Raw genomic sequence first — 22,431 nt, 5'->3', positions numbered from 1 at the left:
GAAAACTTATCTTTATTTTACAATTTGAAACAATTACAATTCTACAAATCCTTGTAAAATTTTAGGATTTAAAGATTGAAGTGGTCAACGAGGTGTCAAACAAATTACTACTTTAAACTCCATAAAATTGATTAAGTGCTGATTTAGGAACAGAGAAGAAAAAATCTTAACATTAGTTACAAACTAAAAGTATTATGTTAAAATATCGCATTTCTTACCCTTTCATTAGCATTTTTTCAACGCTCCCCAGCACCCAAAACTATTCAAGTTATGGGTATAATTTTTATTTTTTAATGACCCGGCCTTGCAAAATTATAGGGCTATGAACATGGATTTTAACCCTTTANTAGAACGTACTCCCACAGGCTATATACATAGATTCAGACAACTCCTGCCTTTATAGCGTTAAAGACCGACTATTTGTCAGCTGTGTCACTGTTTCCCAACATTTGACCACAATTTAAAAGATGAACACATATTGTTCTCTGTTGTCGATGTTCATTAAAAGCTTTCAAGGGTACCATTGTAAGTTAGACATTACCCTTAATCCAAGGAAAGTAAATTGAAATTTCGCCCACATTCCCGTTAAAAACTTCTTACTTGAATTTCTTTTTGTCCTCTTCCCTGGTGAATGGATTCGGTTGTAATTTGGTGATATCTGTGTTGTCGCAGATTAAATCTCGAATTCTTCTAAATAATGCAAAATATACAATTTTGTTTTAATTATGACAAATGAATGTACAAAGAGGAACATCAAAATATTTTAGAAACAATTATATATTAGATTTTCATCAAAATACATCAATTCAACCGTAATTGTCCATCTTCTGTTTCAATTGTAAACATTATTTCGTTGTAAACATTGTAAAACAAAAAAAAAGTTTGCGGATTTTATTAACAAATTTCGTGGATTTACAAAATTTTATGAAAATCGAATTTTGTTAGAGGCTAATTTTTGAAATTTTATTCAGTTGAGCCTTTTTTGACGTTCATTAGATACAAACAAATAGACAAACAGACACCCAGACAAACAAGCAAAGTATATATATCAAATCAAATTATATATTTATATTATAGATAGATATGTATTAAGAGTGACATGCGAAGAGCACCATAAAATGAATTCAGAGGTCGTATGGGTCATGTGGCCAAAAGTGTTTTTTGGACACAATTAAAAAAGCCGGGTTTTAGGTTCAATAAAATCGTAAGACAAACAATTAAATCACATCGTCTTAAAATTGTGAAAATCAAATTACAATAATGATTTCATATTTAAAATTCAAATTAATCAAATATGATTTTTTTTCTGGCATTACTTCCATCTAAATAGAGTTATACCCATTTTTTGGCATTTCAATGTTAAGGTTCATTACCACACAACACATATTTAATTTTATGATTTGTACTAGTAGTGTGACCCTGATGTACAGGGTGATTTTTAAAAGTTGATATTTTTAAACGTTCACCAAGCAAAACAAGGTACAACAAAAAGATTATTTACATATTTACTAACTCTTTTTTATACATAAAATTTAATTATCTACTGCTTTGTTAATCTTTCGATGCTTAAGGAGACTCTAAATCAACTTCCAAACTTCGATTAACCCGATATTTGGACAATTTGACTTTGACAATTTTACATCACATGGAGGACACGTTTAATATTTTACAAGCTGTAATCGTATTTTACAAGATATTCTCATAAATTAAGGGTCATTTAAAGTTATTACAACTGGTCAGAAACCATAATTAAAATGTTTAAACTATTTTAAGGAGAAAATGAAGAAAAACGGTGAAGAACGTCGTATTTTTGAAACTGTTTGACCTGTTTAAGTTTTCTTGGAGTAGAAATAGTTGCTTCAGGAATTATCAAATGTAAGACTGTACGTTTTTTGTCTTCAAAATCGCGGATTTTTCATCGAATAAAGCACAATTATCTACAAAGGAAAAAATCGACTTTTGAAAATAACCCGTCATTCGATACAATTTTCTACTGATACAAATTGATGTAATACATAACCCTATGTACAAAAATACATATCACAAAAATGCTAAAACTAACCTTGAATACAACTGTTCTCGCTGACTGGTTGTGAACACAGGTTGAAGCTGAGAAGGATCTCCACTGAAATAAATAATAAAGAATGGAGTTTAAAAGAGATTGTTCTGAATTATGCATTCCATGCAAGCCTATATTTAAGGCAGGCCATCGATAATCTGCAACGGAAGCTTTGTTTACATCGCTTACAAAAATTGAATTACTTTTTTTTTAAAACAAACAAAGTGGCGTATCCCCTTCCCATTGATTGAATAAAGAAGCTCACCCAAATTCATTCATACTGCAATATTGCATAACAATTCAATAAGAAATATTTAAACAATAGTAAGTTTTTTCTCCTCCCTGCAACGAAATTCGCTAAAATGAACAAACAAAATTCGTTCAGTTATGTCTATTTTCGCCAATTTCAATGTACTTTCAATGAAATTTTCGACCGAATTTTAATTTTCGCGAAAATTTCGTCCATTTTCGCGATATTTTCGTCCGATAAAAATCGAATTTTTTCCCCTTTCGCGTCAAGATTCGTTGGATTTGTAACGGAGTGTCTGGTGAGGCCCCCGGTAAATGTGTCGCACATTTTCATGTTATTAAATAGATAAGGAACAACTAGCGAATAATCCCAGTAAAACAATAATTTCTTAATATATCTTAGTTTAAAATCGTACGCATAAAAATTGATAATTGATAAAATAAATAGTTTATCGGTGATTTTATGCATTTCTATTTCCACATCTATAGTAAGGAAATTGTTTTAGTATTAAAACTTGAATATACAGGGTTACACACAAAGGATGAGATTTTAATGACAACCTGAAAATCTTTAACCCTATCACGGCTGCCGGGGGGGGGGGGGGGAGTGCAAAAGTCCTCCATTGGTAATCACCGCCACCCAAACGTGTTTTGCGGCATGCGCGCTTCTACATTGGTAATGAAAAATAAGAAAAGTTAACATTAAACCGTTTATTTCTTAGAAATAAGACCATATTGAACTCTGTTAACACCCCTATGGTGTACGATATTGTTACAGCTTTTTTTTATTGTTACTCAGTTTCGAAAATAAATCTATCAGTACGCCGCATGAAGCACTGGAAAAAAATGCGAATCTTAGATCCAACTCGCCAATTTAATTTCTGCATTTCACGATTGGAGTTGAGATACTAGGCAGGTCGAGCCGGCCTGTTTACTAAACATTATCTACAACAAAACAAATAACCTGCATAGAAATAACAACAAAGTAGAAAAATCGGTCGCGTCGTGTCCACAAGTGAAAATGAAGTGTTAAGTTCACAAATTATTTCTAGCGCTTCATTGCTAATTGAGAAGCGCGCATGCGCAAAGGTTCAACTTCCAGACTTTTTCAACATCATAATTGTGAAAAAAAACGTTGGCAAATACAGGGTAGTTACAGGCAGGGTTAACAACAAAAGGATGTAACTTGGATGACTACTTATTATGCTCACAAATGGTCATAAAATGCAGTCTTCATTTGTATTAAAAATCTTTTCTACTGATCGCTAAAAAAGAAAAGAACTGGAAAGTTAAGCATTTAAATCAAATGAAAGATCAAACCCAACCCGTCATAAAACAAAAAGAAAAACGTTTAATTAGAAGCAGTTATTGCAACAGTTAATTATTTTTAATAATAAAAAGAAAGACTAAGATAAGTGTCAATAACCAAACTGGTCTTTTGGATTTTAATTAATTACAGAAGATGTCTTTTGTTGCTAAAAAATTTGGTCCTTTTTAATTTTTCATAGTTTGCAACTAGCCATTGTTCACTATTTTTATAAGCTCATTTAGTTTAATGTAATATTCACTAACAACTAGGGTTTCCAATCAGAATTTTGCTGCGCGCAACTGTTCGGAATTGTGGAGAATTGCGCAGAAATTACAGGGCCTGCAATTGCGGCAAGTAAAATCTATTTGCGTTGCGTTGGAAACCCTACTATACAAAAAAACAATCTGCAAATATTAGAAATAAAGTTTTTGGGATGAAACAACTTAATTATACCAGAAGTAATTAAAGATTTATAAAAATTTCAGGGAAAAAAGTTGCAAGCTTAAGATTTTTCCTGTTTCTTTTCGGTAAATACCTGTTTCGGAAGTTTAACATGAGTGTCCTGACACTTCTCATTGGTGAGGGAAACTGTACACATCTCTGTCTCAACCTCATCAGCTGACTCAGCACGTGGTACGGCAGGACAACGCTTTTCGGTTATCTGAACAACAGTAATCCTCAGAATTGAAACAAATGTTTAATATTTTTTTTTATTTATTTTGCTGCAGAGCAAAATTTTATATATTTGAAAAGCTCTTAAAAATGTAATAACATGTGTCACATAATAATATTTTTCAAAATTAAAATCAATTATTTTGAACATTTTTCCGACATACTTTTTGAACTTATTTAAAATCCTCCCTTGCACCCTATAATCATTAAATTTAGCAGGCATTGAAAAGTTAGACTAAGGACATGTTTTACACTCCACTGTCTCAACTCGATAGGGCAAAATGCCCACCTCCCCCATCCGGCATTAGACAAATATAGCCCAGCCAGGATAGGGTAACTATGAAGATCTGAAGGTTAGAGTTGGCTTTTCTTTAAAATAGTTGGTGAATGGTATATTCAATGATTTGGCAAAGAAAAACTAAGTTTACAGCTGCCTGCAGGGAACATTCAATAATTAAACGAAGACCCAACAAATTCTGACTCTTGTTTCTGAAGTCTCATCCTTTGTGGGTAATACTGTAATATATTATCTTTAATTATCTAGATTGTTAGTATGTGCAAATACTATTCATCTATTATAAGGTGTTCAGCTGAACATACAGATTAAAAGATGACTGAGTATCATGTTTGATGAAAATCTTTGGTTGATAATAATCTCTGAGAGTTCAAATTTATTTAAATATTTCGGCAATGAATTCTTTGTGTAAGGACTGTTAAAATCTGCAAATTTGACCTCAATTTAAACAGTTCTTAATTAAAAAGTTTTCACGAAAATTAAAAAATTCTTAATATTTTATCAAAAATGGTAAAGTTTTAATTTCGCGTAAATAAGTTGTTAAACATTTTTCGAAAAAAATACGAATTTAAATGAAAGGTCTAACTTTTTGCAAATTTCGCGAAAATTTCGAACAAATTTAACAATCATACTTTAAGTTAAAGGGGTATAAATTAAAAAATTACCCCCACCCAATGGTCAAGGAATGATTTTCATCGACTTTAAGAAGTTTCACCCAAAAAATTAATTTGCCCCCTATTTTGTACCAATTCATTAATCTTTACAGAAAGGTGCCTAGGTGGTGGGAAATGATTTTACAAATTAAATTATTTTCCCACATTTATGATAACAAATGATGACTTGCAAATTTGATATGCAATCACTATTTAACTGAATAAATAATACCGACCTTTTCATGTTGTGAGATATGAAAAATCTGTCTCCTTCAACAGTTTTCTGAAATTGGTGTTCTAGGAGACATCTCATAGTTTCCCCTACACACCCTCCTTCCACAGGAGTTTCAAGGAGCAGAGCAGGATACAATTCTTAATATATAGGATACAGTACTAGACTAATAGCAGGATACAATTCTTAATATATAGGATACAGTTTTAGACTTATAGCACGATACAATTCTTAATATATAGGATACAGTTCTAGACTTATAGCAGGATACAATTCTTAATATATAAGATACAGTACTAGACTTATAGCAGGATACAGTTCTTTATATATAGGATACAGTTCTAGACTTATAGCAGGATACAGTTATTAATATTTAGGATACAGTTCTAGGCTTATAACAGGATACAGTTCTTAAAATAAAGGATACAGTTCTAGACTTATCGCAGGATACATTTCTTAATAGAATACAGTTCTTTATATAGGATACAGTTCTAAGCTTATAGCAGGATACAGTTCTTAATATAAAGGATACATTTCTAGACTTCAAGTAGAATACAATTCTTAATATATAGGATACAGTTCTTGGCTAGCAAAATACAATTCTTAATATATAGGATACAGTTCTTGGATAGCAGGATACAATTCTTAATATATAGGATACAGTTCTAGACTAATAGCAGGATACAATTCTTAATATATAGGATACAGTTCTAGACTAATAGCACGATACAATTCTTAATATATAGGAATCAGTTTTAGACTAAAAGCTGGATACAATTCTTAAAATATAGGATAAACCTCTAGCCTAAAAGCTGGATACAATTCTTAATATATAGGATACAGCTCTAGCCTAAAAGCTGGATTCAATTCTTATTATAAAGGATACATTTCTAGACTAAAAGAAGGGTACAATTCTTAATATATAGAATACATAGACTAATAGCAGGATACAATTCTTAATATAAAGGATACAGTTCTAGACTAAAAGAAGGATACAATTTTTAATATATAGGATACAGTTCTAGACTAAAAGAAGGATAGAATTCTTAATATATAGGATATATAGGATATAGAGGATACAGTTCCAGACTAAAAGAAGGATACAATTCTTAATATATAGGATACAGTGCTAGACTAAAAGCTGGATACAATTTTAATATATAGGATACAGTACTAGACTAAAAGCAGGATACAATTTTTAATTTATAGGATACAGTTCTAGACTAAAAGCTGGATACAATTCTTAATATATAACCTACCTCAGATAAAATACTAATATTACCTATGTCTGCTAGAATACTAATAAACCTACCTCAGATAAAATACTAATATTACCTATGTCTGCTACAATACTAATAAACCACCACGTAATATAAAATTGAAATATTTATATTCTCTAATGCTAATTTTGACAAATTTTAAATGAGAAATCTAAATATGACTGAAAATATTCCACACAGGCTTGCACTCGTTAGTTTTACATGATGTAAGACGCACTTATTTTTCAGTAACCACTGCGTCCGTGTATTAAAATCACTTTTCAACTCTCTTAATATTATTCTTGAGTTTACCTCAATAGTTGGTCTGGGGCACAGGTATAATCATACTGCTTAGTCCCAGCAAAATAATCTATCAGATTTCCACTAAAATAGAAAATGCTCAAATCCACCTTGCACCAGTTTTCTTTTATACACTAAGATTACCTATCTCAGCTAAAATACTAATAATACCTACCTCTGCTGATATACTAATATTACCTACCTCTGCTAATATACTAATATTACCTATCTCTGCTAATATACTAATATTACCTACCTCTGCTGATATACTAATATTACCTACCTCTGCTGATATACTAATATTACCTACCTCTGCTGATATACTAATATTACCTACCTCTGCTAATATACTAATATTACCTACCTCTGCTGATATACTAATATTACCTACCTCTGCTGATATACTAATATTACCTACCTCTGCTAATATACTAATATTACCTACCTCTGCTGATATACTAATATTACCTATCTTTGCCAGAATACTAATATTACCTACCTCTGCTGATATGCTGATCTGGATACAATTCTTAATATATAGGATACAGTTCTAGACTAAAAGCAGGATACAATTCTTACTATGTAGGATACAGTTCTAGACTAAAAGCAGGATACAATTCTTAATATATAGGATACAGTTCTAGACTAAAAGTAGGATACAATTCTTAATATATAGGACACGGTTCTAGACTAAAAGAAGGATACAATTCTTAATATATAGGATACAGTTCTAGACAAAAAGCAGGATACAATTCTTAATATATAGGATACAGTTCTAGACAAAAAGCAGGATACAATTCTTAATATATAAATAAATAATAAAAAAAAAATTTTCATTCCGTGAAAATCAAGGACGAGATTACTTCAAAAATAACCGCCAAAGGACGAAAATTAACGTATATCCGTTTACTGACAAAAGTCTAGTGTGAATCATGAAAGTTCTGAATATTTAGGATATATTCTAGACATATGGCAGTATACATTTCTAAATATTTCGAATACAGATGTAAGACTAAAAGCAGGATATGTTCCTAATATTGAGGATACAGTTTTAGACATCAGGATACAGTAGTGTCTAATAATTGGATGTAAATTAAGTCTGAAGTTATAAGTGCTATGGAGCAATCTCAACGAAACTTCGAAAAATACTGACTATCAATTCAGGATATATATTTCGATAAAAATATGATCATCATCATTCCCGAACAATTAAAAATGAACAAAAACAAACTGACAAAAAAAAAAAAATAATGTTTAGTAATCTTTGAAACCCCAAATAAAAGAAAGAAACAAAAATATTGGATGTTTTTACCAGGAAGAGTGACTTCAATGATTATATTAATGATGAAGATTAAAAAAGTCTAAAGATGGGAAGGAAAATGAGACTTACCAACAAGATCGCTGTTCACATAGGCCTCAAACACAGGATTATCCAAGGGGGCATCCCTAGGCAAAATTAAGTTACAATGAAGGTTAAAAATAACTAAATAAAAGTGTAAGTCAATCAAAATAAATCTGTAATTAGAAAAAAACTGATTTCTCGCCACATCCTTCATTTTATAGAACCAATACCTTTGTAACCTGACAGTGTCAAACTCTAATATTTCATAAATTGATACTCTTAACTTAAAACATAAATATGTCAGGTTTCAAAATTTTACTAACTAAAAAAATAGAGTTTTAGGCGAGTACTCAGTTCCCTTTGAGAGGGTATTCCGCCATCAGAAAGACGCAAGATTCGATGGCTTAGAACTTTTTGGGGAAATCTTTTACTTAAAAATAATGAACTGACCCTATTGCTTTAGGTTGAAGTCCGCAAAACTGCCTGAAGGTATTGTATCCAGGCAGACCATGATCTCTTCCTAGTTGTATCAGGCGGGCAAACAGATCCTCCTGTAATAGTATAAAAAAAAAAAAAATGTCGTCTTCAATACTTTGATAAGCTATGTGAAAGTAAAGAACATATTTAATATCTAAGGTATGGGCAGATCTGAGTAGGTAAGATTTTTATGTATGTAACTTGCTTATTATATAATGTTTAAAATAACAAACATGCATTATCTATATATAAATTTGGCTGTTTGACTGTCTGTTTGTTTGTTTGTATCCAATAAACGTCAAAACGGCTGAACCGATTGGGCCATAATTTTTTGTGGGACATCACGTGACCACAGGAAAGGTTTATGAATGATAAAAATTAAAAAAAATGTTTTAAAGGTTTTTAATTTTATGAAAAAAATTAAATTCTTGAAAACCCGCGATTTTTTTTAAAAAATCCGCAAAATTATTTTCTTCTTTGTTTTAAAATGTAAACAAAAAGAACATGTTCACAATTTAAATAGAAGATGGGCGCGAAGCGCCCTAAAAGCCTAGTGCTTTTATATTTAGTATTTGAATTCGTAATTTTACCAATGATATCAATCATGCATTATATATAATCTATATACTCTATAGTCCCTTTAAGTCGAAAAAGTAGAAAAAATTTAAACATAGAATAAAAACACAAANTATACTAATATTACCTACCTCTGCTGATATACTAATATTACCTACCTCTGCTGATATACTAATATTACCTACCTCTGCTGATATACTAATATTACCTACCTCTGCTAAAATACTAATATTACCTACCTCTGCTAATATACTAATATTACCTACCTCTGCTAATATACTAATAAAACCCATGTCTGCTACAGTGGTAGGCGATAACATTAATATAATGAAGACGACTTTCGATATAAATTTTTATTTATATTAAGCTTTTGAATAGCAAGGATACCCAAACAATGGAAACAAAGAAAATCTGTCAATTTAAGAAAGCTTCTCCTTAATTACTTGTTAACTTGTAATTCAAAAAAAGCTTGTCAATAATTAAAACTTCAATAAAAAATCGTCTCCATTATATTGGTATTATCTCTTACCACCATAGAATGCTGATATCTCCTACTTCTCTGCTAGAATACTAATATTACCTACCTCTGCTGGAATACTAATATTACCTACCTCTGCTAGAATAATAATATTAATTACCTCTGCTGGAATACTAATATTACCTACCTCTGCTGGAATACTAATATTACCTACCTCTGCTGGGATACTAATATTACCTACCTCTGCTAGAATAATAATATTAATTACCTCAGCTAAAATACTATTACCTACCTCTGCTGATATACTTATTTTACATACCTCAGCTAAAATACTATTACTACCTACCTCTGCTAGAATAGTAAAAATACCTACCTCTCCTGAAATACTAATATTATCTACTCTTGCTAGAATACTAATATTAACCTATCTATGCTAAAATACTTATATTAACTACCTCTGCTAGAATACTAATGTTACCTACCTCAGATAAAATACTAATATTACCTATGTCTGCTACAATACTAATAAACCTACCTCAGATAAAATACTAATATTACCTATGTCTGCTAGAATACTAATAAACCTACCTCAGATAAAATACTAATATTACCTATGTCTGCTACAATACTAATAAACCTACCTCAGATAAAATACTAATATTACCTATGTCTGCTATAATACTAATTAACCTACCTCAGATAAAATGCTAATTTTACCTAACTCTGCTAGAATACTTATATTACCTACCTTTGCCAGAATACTAATATTACCTATCTCTGCTAAAATACTAGTATAACCTTTATATGCTAAAATACTAATACCTACCTCAGCTAAAATACTTATATAACCTACCTCTCCTGGAATACCAATTCAACCTACCTCAGCTAAAATACTAATATTACCCAAGTCTGCTACAATACTAATATTAACAACCTCAGTTAAAATACTAATATTACCAAAGTCTGCTACAATACTATATTAACAACCTCAGCTAAAATACTAATATTACCTAGCTCCAGGGGTGTATATAATTCCAATTTTTATTCTTCCCCCCCCTCTGATTTTTTTTTGATTTCCTTCCCCAAATTTGATACCCAAAAATACATAATTGTTTGAATATTTATACTGCAGTGCATAATAAACCCCATAAGGATGCATTTTGCATAGATGGCGCTCTAGGCAATTTTTTAAAAAACTTTTGGTATGGTGGTGGTACTGGCAAAGAAGTTTTGATTGATTTTTTGTCAGTCCAGGAATATTTTTTTTTCTTTGAAATCATTTCCCATCATTTTAATGGGGTGGTGTTCAAGTTCTTAAAAGAATACCCCTTAATCAATAATTTTCTCAAATAGTCAAACACATTTAAAAAAATTCAGAACAAGTAAATTGTTTTTCTTCATATTTTTTAATGAAATTGTGAAATTTTTGTAACGTTTTTTTATGCTGCATATAACTATCGTGGAAAATTATTTATGAAAGTTGTCTGGTTTCAGAGAAAGTTAGATATGAAGAAGTTAAAAGCTCTAACCCTTCACTTCCCTAAATTCCCCTTTCCTTCCTTATCTCCCAACCTTCCATCAATTGTTTCCCTCCTCATTCTCCATACATTATCCTTCTACTTCCCTACTTTCCTTTTCCATTCCCTCCCTTTCCTGTCCCTTATGTGGTTCCCTAATCCCTATTTTTGTCGTTCCCTCTCAACCCTCTCAACCTTCCTCGTTCCCTATCAACCTTCCCGTTTCCGTCGCAATCCTCTTCCTCCCAACCTTCCCTTTCCCAACCTTCCTATTCCCTACTTTACCCCTTTCCTACCCATCTCCTTCCCTCCATACCCCATCACCTTCCTTCCCTCCCTACCCATATCCTTCCCTCCCCACCCATCTCCTTCCCTCCCTACCCATCTCCTTCCCTAGCTCCCTACCTACCCACTTCCCTCCCTACCTATCTAGACTCGCACAAAAAATCAGATTAATACTTTATGAAACATATGTGCATTTGACCTACAAAATAAGGTATCCATCCTACCCTAAAATATTGCTCCTCCAACCATAAAATATTGCTCATACGACCTATAATAATTATTGTTGTTAATTAAAAATATTGCTCATTTAATCTAAAATTATTTCGCAACCAACCAAAAATATGACTTCTTTGACTTAAAAATTGATCAACTGACCTAAAAATATTACTCAACTGACCTAAATAAATAGCTCATCAGACCTAACAATATATTGCTCATCCGTCCTAAATTATTGTTCATTCGACCTAAGAATATTGCTCATCCAACCTAAAAATATTGCGCCCGACCTAAGATATATGTTAGCTCAACCGACCTAAGATGTTAGCTCAACCAACCTAAGATGTTTGCTCAACCGACATAAAATTATTGCTCAACTGACCTAAAAATATTCCTCAACTGACCTAAAAATATTGCTCATCCGACCTAAGAATAACTTGCTCAACCGACCTAAAAATGTTACTCATCTAACCTAAAAAATTCAAACCAACTAAGAATTGTTGCTCAACTAACCTAAAAATGGCTCATTAGACCTAAGAATATTGCTCAACCGACCTAAAATTTTAGCTCAACGGACCTAAATTGGTTGATCAACCGACCTTAAATTGTCACCAACCAAACTTAAACTTCCAAAACTTCCAGGTAAACAGACCTAAAATATATGCTCATATTGCTCAACCAATCTAAAAATATCTCTAAATCTTAGGTCGGAAAACTTATATATTTCTAAAAGGATGCCTAACGGACAAAAACCTTTTTTAACCAAACCAACACGTGCAAAACTACTCGATATTTAGATCATTAGATATAAGGTTAAAATATCTAGGTCGGTTCATACTGCATCGAAACACTTAAATAACTCCGCTAAAATACAAACTTCTGCTAGAATACTATTATTCTCTACCTCTGAGTCTGCTGTAATGCTAATATTTCATCTACTATATATTTCTTACCTACGTATGCTGGAATACTGAGAGGTGTCCACCCCACCAGTTAACACTTCAGGCTAAAACGTATTTAGAAATAAACATAACACCAACATTGCTTTGTTTCTCCTTAAGTTGCAGAATTCGAAAAAATCTGTCAATTTTGCGATATCCAACTTGAAATACACAGTCAAAAAAGAAAAACAAAATAAAATGATTAAATATTTAAGATAAGAAATTAAGGAAAAAAACTATTTTCGACTTAATAATCATTGAATAAGAAAACAATTGAACTAACTAATACCGGTATTACAGTATAGATGAATCCAGATACAGCTGCAGCTATTGCTTGCTCCACACCAGCATTCACAGTCTAACAAGTAAAGCCTTTAATAAAATCAAATGTCCGAAATTTTGTAAAATTTAAGAAAAGGGATTCAGATTTGCTGGCTCCTTTTATCTAGATCTCAACCAGCAGTGTATGATGCGAATCCTTTAATCCTACGGAAACATTTGCACCAAATTATACAGAAAAAAAAACTTTTTGTGCTTAAAACACAAATATTAATGCTGGCCTACTTAAATGTGTAAAATCACTATGGCAAAAAAAGTTTGGATTTATTCCAAAAAAGAAGAAAAAATTCCGTTTAACAAGGAAAGGAACCAGGAAAAAAATGGATTTGAATCCGCATTAAAATGCAATGGTTCCAATGGGATAGAGTGAAGAATATCCTCTTGATCAACTATATAATTCTTATTATTAAAATCAAAATGTACAACTTACTGGATTGTATTTAGTATACTGTTTCATGAACTCCGGTGTTCTACCCAAAATCATTGGAAGTAAATCTAGAACGGTTATAGACTGTAGCTCTGCGATAGTCAGTTTCCTGGCCAGCTCGTAGATCTTCTCATCAGGATACCGGGTTAACCGTCTACATGGACAATAACAATTAATAAATGGAACAGTAGATGTACCAGGTCAACCGTCTACATGGGACAATAACAATTAATAAATGGAACAGTAGATGTACCAGGTCAACTGCCTACATGGGACAATAAAAATTAATAAATGGAACAGAAGATGTACCAGGTCAACCGCCTACATGGACAATAACAATTAATAAATGGAACAGAAGATGTACCAGGTCAACTGCCTACATGGGACAATAACAATTAATAAATGGAACAGAAGATGTACCAGGTCAACCGTCTACATTGACAATAACAATTAATATTTAGGGAACTGTATGTAGAGTGTAGATGTCGCTAAAAGTGACATGTCTGAATAACAACAGTACCGTTTAAACCTTGTCTTTTATCAACAAGGAACGCAATATTTTTACAATTGCAGTTGCATAGAAAAAAAAACCTGCATAATGCAGTTTTATGTTACACAATGAACTAATGTGAAAGAATTTGTCACTTATTTGGATATTTTCTAATTTCCACTCAGATACAGGTTTTGAATAGACTTAAATTGGTTCTTACTGTTGCCAATCCGACATATCACTTTTAAAATAAAGGTTAACTTCAACACTGATCCTAAATCTCTCCAGTCCCTTTTATTAAAACGGAAAATATACAAATCCACGCATATTTACTAGTTAAATTTTGAACTGTGATTAACAATAAAATATAAATCCTTTTCTTAATACATTGGATCCAAATAATCTTCTATTGCAAACAATTATCATATCTTAAAAAGTTAACATGTTAATCTTTAAAATCAATATAATAAATGCGAGTTTAAGACATAACATAAGTTAAAAAATATCTTACTGTATCTCTCTTGCTATTCTGTTATGCTCCCTTATAAAAAAATACAATCAGAAATGTTTACTTCATTAAAAAAAGAATCAAACTCAGCTTTTAGTTAACTCATAGTTCCCTTTCGTTTCAAAAACTGCAACAAAAGAATTTTACTGAAAGCGCATTGAAACGCAGGAATTTTTACTGTAAGAATTTTGAGAAGAATTCTGGAATAGACCATCTGCTTCATAGCTTTCATTATTTCGATATTTAACGCAAAATCTTGTGTTTTTAAAATTCCTAAGTCATATTTTCTAAATCTTTATTGAAACTAATATAAGATTGTAGAATGATTCCTGAGAAAAAGTGTATGTACTGCCAACAGATGTGGAAAACTTGTCACCCTACTATCGCCTAAAAGTTGGAGGAAAAGAGAATAATTTCTAAATAAGTTAATAAGGATAAGTTTTTACGGTTCGATACCATTAACAATTGTTTTTTACTCGGCAAGAATTTGAATTCCTGGATCAAAGGGGGCAAAATATTAATCAAAAACGGTAAAAAAAAGCTTTTATACACTTAAAAACCTAAATCTGAACTGTTGAAAAAAAGAGATTATAACAATTTCCTGATCTCTGAATGGATCCGTATTTGAATCCTAATAAATTTATTCCAGTGCGGATCCAGATCCACATTAAAATTAATTGGATCCTAAGCACTGCTTCTGACGCAATAAAATAATTGATTCCAGAAGCCAAATTTTCTAATCTTCATTAAAATAATTAAATAAATTATTTGAAAATTTTTGAAGATTTTATTTTTAACGATTATTATACATATCAAATTTTACCAATATTTTCACAAATAAAACGACCTACCTGCTAAGTAGAGATATTTTTCCTTCGGAAGAAAATCTAATAACAATTTTAGAATAACAATTTGTGAAAACTTGCACAATAGTAAAATAGTTTTAGAAATCTAAAACCTTGAAATTTTTTGTAAAAATATTCTTATCCTTCACTCCTAAGGGGATCGAGAGAGGGGGGGGGGGGGTCACCAAAATATGATGAAAGGGAAGCTGATAAGATTTAATATTACCTGAGCACATCCCACCTGGAGCATGCTTCAGTAGTCCACCCTGAACAAAACATGGATAACATCTATTACAGTACAATGTTTTCATATTTCAAACCAGGGGAAAATGCAGAAATTTGTTGAGGGGGGGGGGGTTATCTTTTTTTTTGACTCCAGGAGGGCAGGTTGATTCCCCCTAGAATTTAAAGTTTTCACTTCTCCAGGGGTGAGAAGGCCTCAGTTTCCATAACTCCCGCCCCACCCTGTGAATGCCTCTGATTAAAAAACTTGACATAAAAATCTTTTCGTCTTCAGTAAATCAAAGCTTTTATCTAGATAACCAGATTAGCTAGCTCAATATAGACCTTTAAACAAACAAAATGAAGAATGAAAACCGATGTATGTGCGGGTTAAGAACATATATAATTATTCTAATAGGGTAAGTTTAGTGATAACTTAAAAAAAATAAATAGTAGGGTCCTCAACATTTTAATAAATAGTAGGGTTCTCAACATTTTAATAAATAGTAGGGTCCTCAACATTTTAATAAATAGTAGGGTCCTCAACATTTTCATCCTTTTTCTAAATGATAATGAGATATGCTGTTTCCAAGTTTGAAAGTCATAGGTTAACTCTTTTATAGTTGCCTAGGCACTGTCTGAAAATAATCCCAAAACAATTAAATTTTAAACTGCTTTTATACAATTAAGGGTGAAAATCTACACATTTGCAAAAATTAATTATACTTAAGCATTTATAGAGCTTCTGGTAGCAGTCCTGGTGCTTTTGGTAGCTGTCATGGTGTTTCTAGTAGAGTTCTGTTTCTTCTGGTAGCTGTTCTGGTGCTTCTAGCGCTGTCCTGGTGCTTGTAGTAGCAGTCCGTGTGCTTCTGGTAGCAGTTCTGATGCCTCTGGTGGCATGCAGTCCTGATGCTTATGGTAGCTGTCCAAATTTTTCTTGCAGCAGCCCTGATGTTTCTGGTAGCTATCCTGATAATTCTGGTAGCTGTCTTGACACTTCTGTTAGCTGTTCTGAAGATTCTGGTAGCTGTCAAATGCTTCTGATAGCTGTCCTGACACTTCTAGTAACAGTCCTGGTGCTTTTGGTAGAACTCCTGTGGCTGCTGTTGCTTCCCGTGCACTATCAGTCAGTGAGCTTTTAAAGATTAAAAGAAATCAGACTTTGTTTGAACTTCAATATTTGGATCTCAAGCAAGAGGAAGCTTCTCAGAAGGGAAAAACTTCATTGCTTGGTTAGCCATAAAAATCTGCTAGTAAACCAGATGTTGAGAAAAGCTGCGAGTTCATTAATACTACACCACTTGTGTCCTAACTTGAAGGCAGCAACAAAAAAAAGGGGCAATAACTTTTCAGGTCAATAGATGGAATATGTGTAGTCCAGAGCGGGAAGTTATCCTAAAAGGAAGGTGAGAGGCGGAAAGACTTCAAGGTGTCAAAGCAAGAGGCTGTGGACAATAAAGAGTAAGAACCAGCTTAGGGTAAAGATTCCCCTTCCTTTTCCATGAATTCATTTTATTTGATTTTTGAATTGTACAGCAAGTTTTATTTCTTAATAAGTTCCAATTTTGAAATAATATATTTTTGCTTTTGATACATTCATAAAAACGTTTGAATATTAATAGGGATAACATTATTATTTAGTTGGACTGACATAGCTGTTTATCCTTGCATTTTACTAACAAACTTATTTTATAAAATTTTTGCCAAGTAAAAGTGGACTTTAATTTTGTATCTATAAACATTTTTCAAGGTGGCATAGTTATTCTTCAGTTGTTGATTAAAGTTATTTTATCATATGAGCACAGATTATTACAGTTCCTTGCACAATTATCATAATTGAGCACATGGCTGAAACTCTAATAAATCGCAAAATTTAAGTTTTAAAACAATTTTTACTAGCATGTGTTCTTTATTACTTGCTGTCAATGAACTAATATTATACATTTAGCCAAATTATATTATAATGCCGTTAACTGATTTTATTCAAAAATGAAAAATTAATAAGCTTACAATTATTATAAAGCACATATTACTATATATAATTCAGAATAAATATTTTGCGTTCTCATTCAGTAAACAAAATGATGAGGATTGAGGAACACTTCCCTCGCTTATTTAATTAAAATTAATTAAATATAAGTTACTGAACTAACCTCAAAAAGTCTCAGGTTATGACTGGCTTTTAAAGTTGATCCATAAATAGCACTTCCATCCAGATATCCAGTATTAAAATTCTCCTGCTCACGGTAATTTAATCTAAAATAATGCAATCTCATCACTGGTGCTCAATTATGGGGGTAAAAATAATGACAAATTATTGGAATTAATTTTAAAATCTATAAATTATACTAACCCAGGGGTACCATCATCATTGCAGATGGGCAAAGATCTCTTGTAATTCAAACAGGATTCTCCTAAAAAAGATCAAGTGATTAAAAGTTTATTGATTATAATATATTTGATTATTGATCAATGATCATGAGTATGTGTATTCCAAAAAAAAAGGTCTTTCAAGTTTTATTGCAACAGCAATTCTGTCTGTTCAATTCCGATTTTTTTGTGTGCAAAAATTAGAACACTAACATGTTGCTAGTAGACTCTTAACTAAAAGGCCAATTTTTTTAATTACTCATGCAGACAAAAGTTTAAGTGTGTGGATGGTATTTTGGTAGACAATGAAGGTGTTAAATGTTTGTTTGCAATGAATAAATTACCTTCCAAAGAAGAGACGAACAGTCTGCATAGTGTATATTGTGGAACCTGCAGATATATACTTCAGTTTTTTGTTAAGTGAGCCCTTATCCAGCAAGGAATAGTGCTCTATTGAACACATCTATTTTCAGACCATTATTATAGGAAGGTACTGAAAATGTGTCAAATAATGCTATTGTGTACATCTGGAAAATTGTAAACTGCAAAGATAAACAAACTCTTTCCAGGTGGGTTAATTACAGCTGCATTTAAAAAAAACTGTTTTCCAGTATTCATGTAATTATCTTGAAATTACACAGTTATTCCTATCAGAAGTGGCAATCATTAAGCAAACTAGCGCAAGCTGTGGTTTAGGGGATTCTTTAATATAAAAAATAAGACTAAAACATTTATCTGAAGTCATTTTCAAGAACCAAAAACCTTCTAGAATTTCTAAAACATGTTTACAAAAGATATTTCTCTTTAAAGTTGATCTTTACAAATGGGTTTAATGAACCTAAAAGTGAAAAAAATCTTTAAAAAAATGATAAGTTTGAAAGGCATATTTATATGGTGTCAATAAAATCCTGAGCTCAGTTTAGAAAAAAAATTAATAGTTAATGAAGTTACGAGAAAAACATGTTTTTCCTTAACAAATTTAAACAAAGTTAAAAAAATGTTTTTTCCCTCTCCCTAATTCAGTCAAATTTTAAAGCATCTTTACTCTGTAAAATTATTTGACCTTTCATAAACAAGATGTTTTCAATTATACCTAAATCAATATGCTTCCATTTTAAATTTCTACCTACAAAATACATTTTGCAAACATGTCTAAGAGATCTTAGTACGAGTACTATTCTTGAAAATGATTCCAGAAAAATGTTTCACCCTTAATGTATAAAGCTCAATCAAAAATATAAAATAACTTACCCCTTCTCCACTTTCTGGTTTTCCCCAGATCCAGACATTATTTGTGTCCTGATCCTGATCCTGGTTGACAAGTGAAACTCCAGCATCAGCCCGAATCACAGGATCAAACCAATCAGAGTCATCAAAATTAAACTAAAAAGAAACCAGTTTTGTCACATAATGATAAGTGGAAGGTTAACTGGTTAAATTATAGAAGCAGCTTTTACTCGTCTACTATTTGTGTATAGTTGGAACTTGGAACAGAACTAGAGTGAACACTACATTTCAACATTTAGAAGTGAAAAACCATAATTTCGTCATTAAAGTATCTGTAAACATACTTTTAAGTGACTCTCCAGTCTCCTTAGATTAAGTGGCAGGTCAGATTCACAAGTTTACCCTTAAAAGCTTTGTCTGATCAAGTATGAATCATAAATCCACGTTTCTGTTTCAGAAAACTAATGATTTTATCTTTCATATCATTGATCAGAGATGAAATTTAAAAAATTTGAGCCGCGGTTTAAATCTTCCAAAACCAGGTTTAAATTAAGCGCCGGTTTAAATCTTGAAACATTTGACACAGTTTTAAGTGGAACCAACCATATTTAAGCCGCGGCTTAAATTTAAACCGCCACTCAAATTCTTTAAATTCGGCCACAGGTTAAGCTGTTAAGGGTTCCGATTTGAATCGGCATAACCCTCTTTAGATAGAGGGTCACATGAAATTACAATTACAATCCCATTAAAAAGTTTTCAAATTTGTATATTTATATTATTCTTAGGTAAATTTGTGTTCAGCTTTTAATCAATCTAGAATTCCAGATAAAATAAGATCCAGACTCTACAGGGACCAAATTAAATTAATTTAATATACGTCCTGAAGTACATACTGCAGGGTAAAATTTGAACTATCAATTTACTGCAGGGTCAAATTTGAACTACCAATTTACTGCAGGGTCAAATTTGAACTACCAATTTACTGCAGGGTCAAATTTGAACTATCAATTTACTGCAGGGTTAAATTTAAACTACCAATTTACTGCAAGGTCAAATTTAAACTACCAATTTACTGCAGGGTCAAATTTGAACTACCAACTTACTGTGGGGTCAAATTTGAACTACTGATTTACTGCGGGGTCAAATTTGAACTACCGATTTACAGCAGGGTCAAATTTGAACTATCAATTTACTACAGGGTCAAAATTGAACTACCGACTTACTGCAGGGTCAAATTTGAACTACCAATTTACTGCAGGGTCAAATTTGAACTACCAATTTACTACAGGGTCAAATTTGAACTACCAATTTACTGCAGGGTCAAATCTGAACTAGCGATTTACAGCAGGGTCAAATTTGAACTACCGATTTACTGCAGGGTCAAATTTTAACTACCGATTTACTGCAGGGTCAAATTTGAACTACCAATTTACTGCGGGGTCAAATTTGAACTACCGATTTACAGCAGGGTCGAATTTGAACTACTGATTTACTGCAGGGTCAAATTTGAACTACCAATTTACTGCAGGGTCAAATTTGAACTACCAAATAGAAGTCAAAGATTGAGGAAGCATTTGAATCGATGATTTGAATTTGAACCATTCATTAATTTGGTCCCGGTTTGAAATTAGTGAAAAGAATGAATGAGCATAAAACAGTTTGTAATCTGTTGATCCACAGTTCAGTTTTAAACTAGAATTAAGTTAATTCTTACCTGGGCCCAATCGTCATCTGATTGTTCACTGTCTAAACCTACACATTTCCAGTTTTCAGCTCCAGTACTCAATCCATACCCTGATCTAACAAGGATTCCTGGGGTAATCCCTACAGCATTTCTAGCCTGAGCATCCCCCCCGGACAGGGGATGGAAACAAGAAATGGCAACCAGGAAAGGCCTAAAATTAGATCTCTGTAATTGTTGTATTATTTGATGTCAATAGTGTTACTGATAATTCCAATTAAATTAAATCAGACTTTCAGGGGCACCCAATCCTGAAATGACTTTTCTAAATCAGATTTAAAATAATGATATACAATTTTCAATGAAGCTGCTTTTTGTCTTAAAACAATTTTTTTACTGAAAACTACAATTCCAAGATAAAAATGTTCAGTACTTAGTTTATTCAGCTTAAACCCTATAAATAATCATTAACCACATAAATACTTCTTTAAATTTAATTTAATTTAATTTAAAAATTTACATGTTTTTGGTTTTACTATTTGAAAAAATTCAAGGAAAACAGAGGAAAAGGTTCAGTTAAAAGTTTAGTCTAATATCAGCATATTTTAGAGACGTTAAACAAAACTTATGTCCAGTTAAACTGTGGTTCAAAAAAACTAGGTTCTGTGACCAATTTTAATAATTAGTAAGAAGTACTTGAACTACATAGACTAAGTTGAACCACATCTCTTGTGTGCCCTTTTAGAGAAATGGTTAATTTTGTCCGTGAGATTTGATCCCTCTACATAGTTCAGCTTGGATCACAAAGGGGAGTACGGTTTAATTTATGGTGGGTCAAAAATCAATTGAAATTTCGAAATATGGTGACTTATTGTATCTTTAGATTTCAATCAAAATTTTTTAATTTGTGCTTAGTAAATATTCTCATGTATTTTGTGTCACAGAACAATACCTATACATTATCATATATTTTAAGTTAAGGGAAAACATTTAATATTATTAACTGAATATTTTTTATAAAATAATGTTATAGTTTACAAAATCTAGGCACAATAATTGCAATAAACCCAAAAGTGAAGTTTTCTAAGGATGCTTAGTCTGGCAATGCCATTGTAGCGTTTTCATCATAAGAGAGAATCTGACCTTGAAGATAGAATAACTTGTCCAATGTACATTGTATAATAAGAGAGAATCTGACCTTGAAGATAGAAGAACTTGTCCAATGTACATTTGTCAACCATTAACATTAAGACTAATAGGAAAATAGATCGTAAGAATCTTTTCATTATAAATTTGTAAACCCTGTAATAATTATTTATCATTATTCATTTCGTTATTTTTTTTAGGAAATAAAGAGTTTTCTGCATTATCGATTTTGATTCGTGGATTATACCTTGTCTATCTGTTCATCGTCAGAATCTTGTTCCTTTGCGACAACAACATTGCATAATAAGAGAGAATC

The 22,431-nt window shown here is 31.8% G+C and overlaps 1 protein-coding gene and 1 long non-coding RNA gene across 2 annotated transcripts; both read right to left on the bottom strand.

The window, feature by feature from the left end:
• Positions 1 to 7,020: 7,020 nt before the first annotated feature.
• LOC111698597 (peroxidasin-like protein) lies at positions 7,021 to 22,199 on the bottom strand. The gene is made up of 14 exons (XM_023468961.1): positions 22,168 to 22,199; positions 21,003 to 21,183; positions 19,313 to 19,444; positions 18,406 to 18,451; positions 18,045 to 18,105; positions 17,845 to 17,947; positions 15,696 to 15,735; positions 15,476 to 15,511; positions 14,954 to 15,011; positions 14,628 to 14,657; positions 13,630 to 13,780; positions 13,150 to 13,218; positions 12,873 to 12,925; positions 7,021 to 7,112 (listed from the first exon to the last, which is right to left on the bottom strand). The coding sequence occupies exons 1-14, from the start codon at positions 22,197 to 22,199 to the stop codon at positions 7,037 to 7,039; spliced, it is 1,068 nt and encodes a 355-aa protein (XP_023324729.1). The 3' UTR covers positions 7,021 to 7,036.
• Positions 7,813 to 8,946, bottom strand: LOC111698591 (uncharacterized). The gene is made up of 3 exons (XR_002764565.1): positions 8,821 to 8,946; positions 8,419 to 8,474; positions 7,813 to 7,827 (listed from the first exon to the last, which is right to left on the bottom strand). It is a non-coding gene; the product is annotated as an uncharacterized LOC111698591 (long non-coding RNA).
• Positions 22,200 to 22,431: the final 232 nt, after the last annotated feature.

Source organism: Eurytemora carolleeae, unplaced genomic scaffold, assembly GCF_000591075.1.
Source record: "Eurytemora carolleeae unplaced genomic scaffold, Eaff_2.0 scaffold322, whole genome shotgun sequence".
NCBI classification, from domain to species: Eukaryota; Metazoa; Arthropoda; class Copepoda; order Calanoida; family Temoridae; genus Eurytemora; species Eurytemora carolleeae.
The sequence above is the reverse complement of the archived record's forward strand: the minus strand, read 5'-3'. Positions and strand labels throughout refer to the sequence as shown.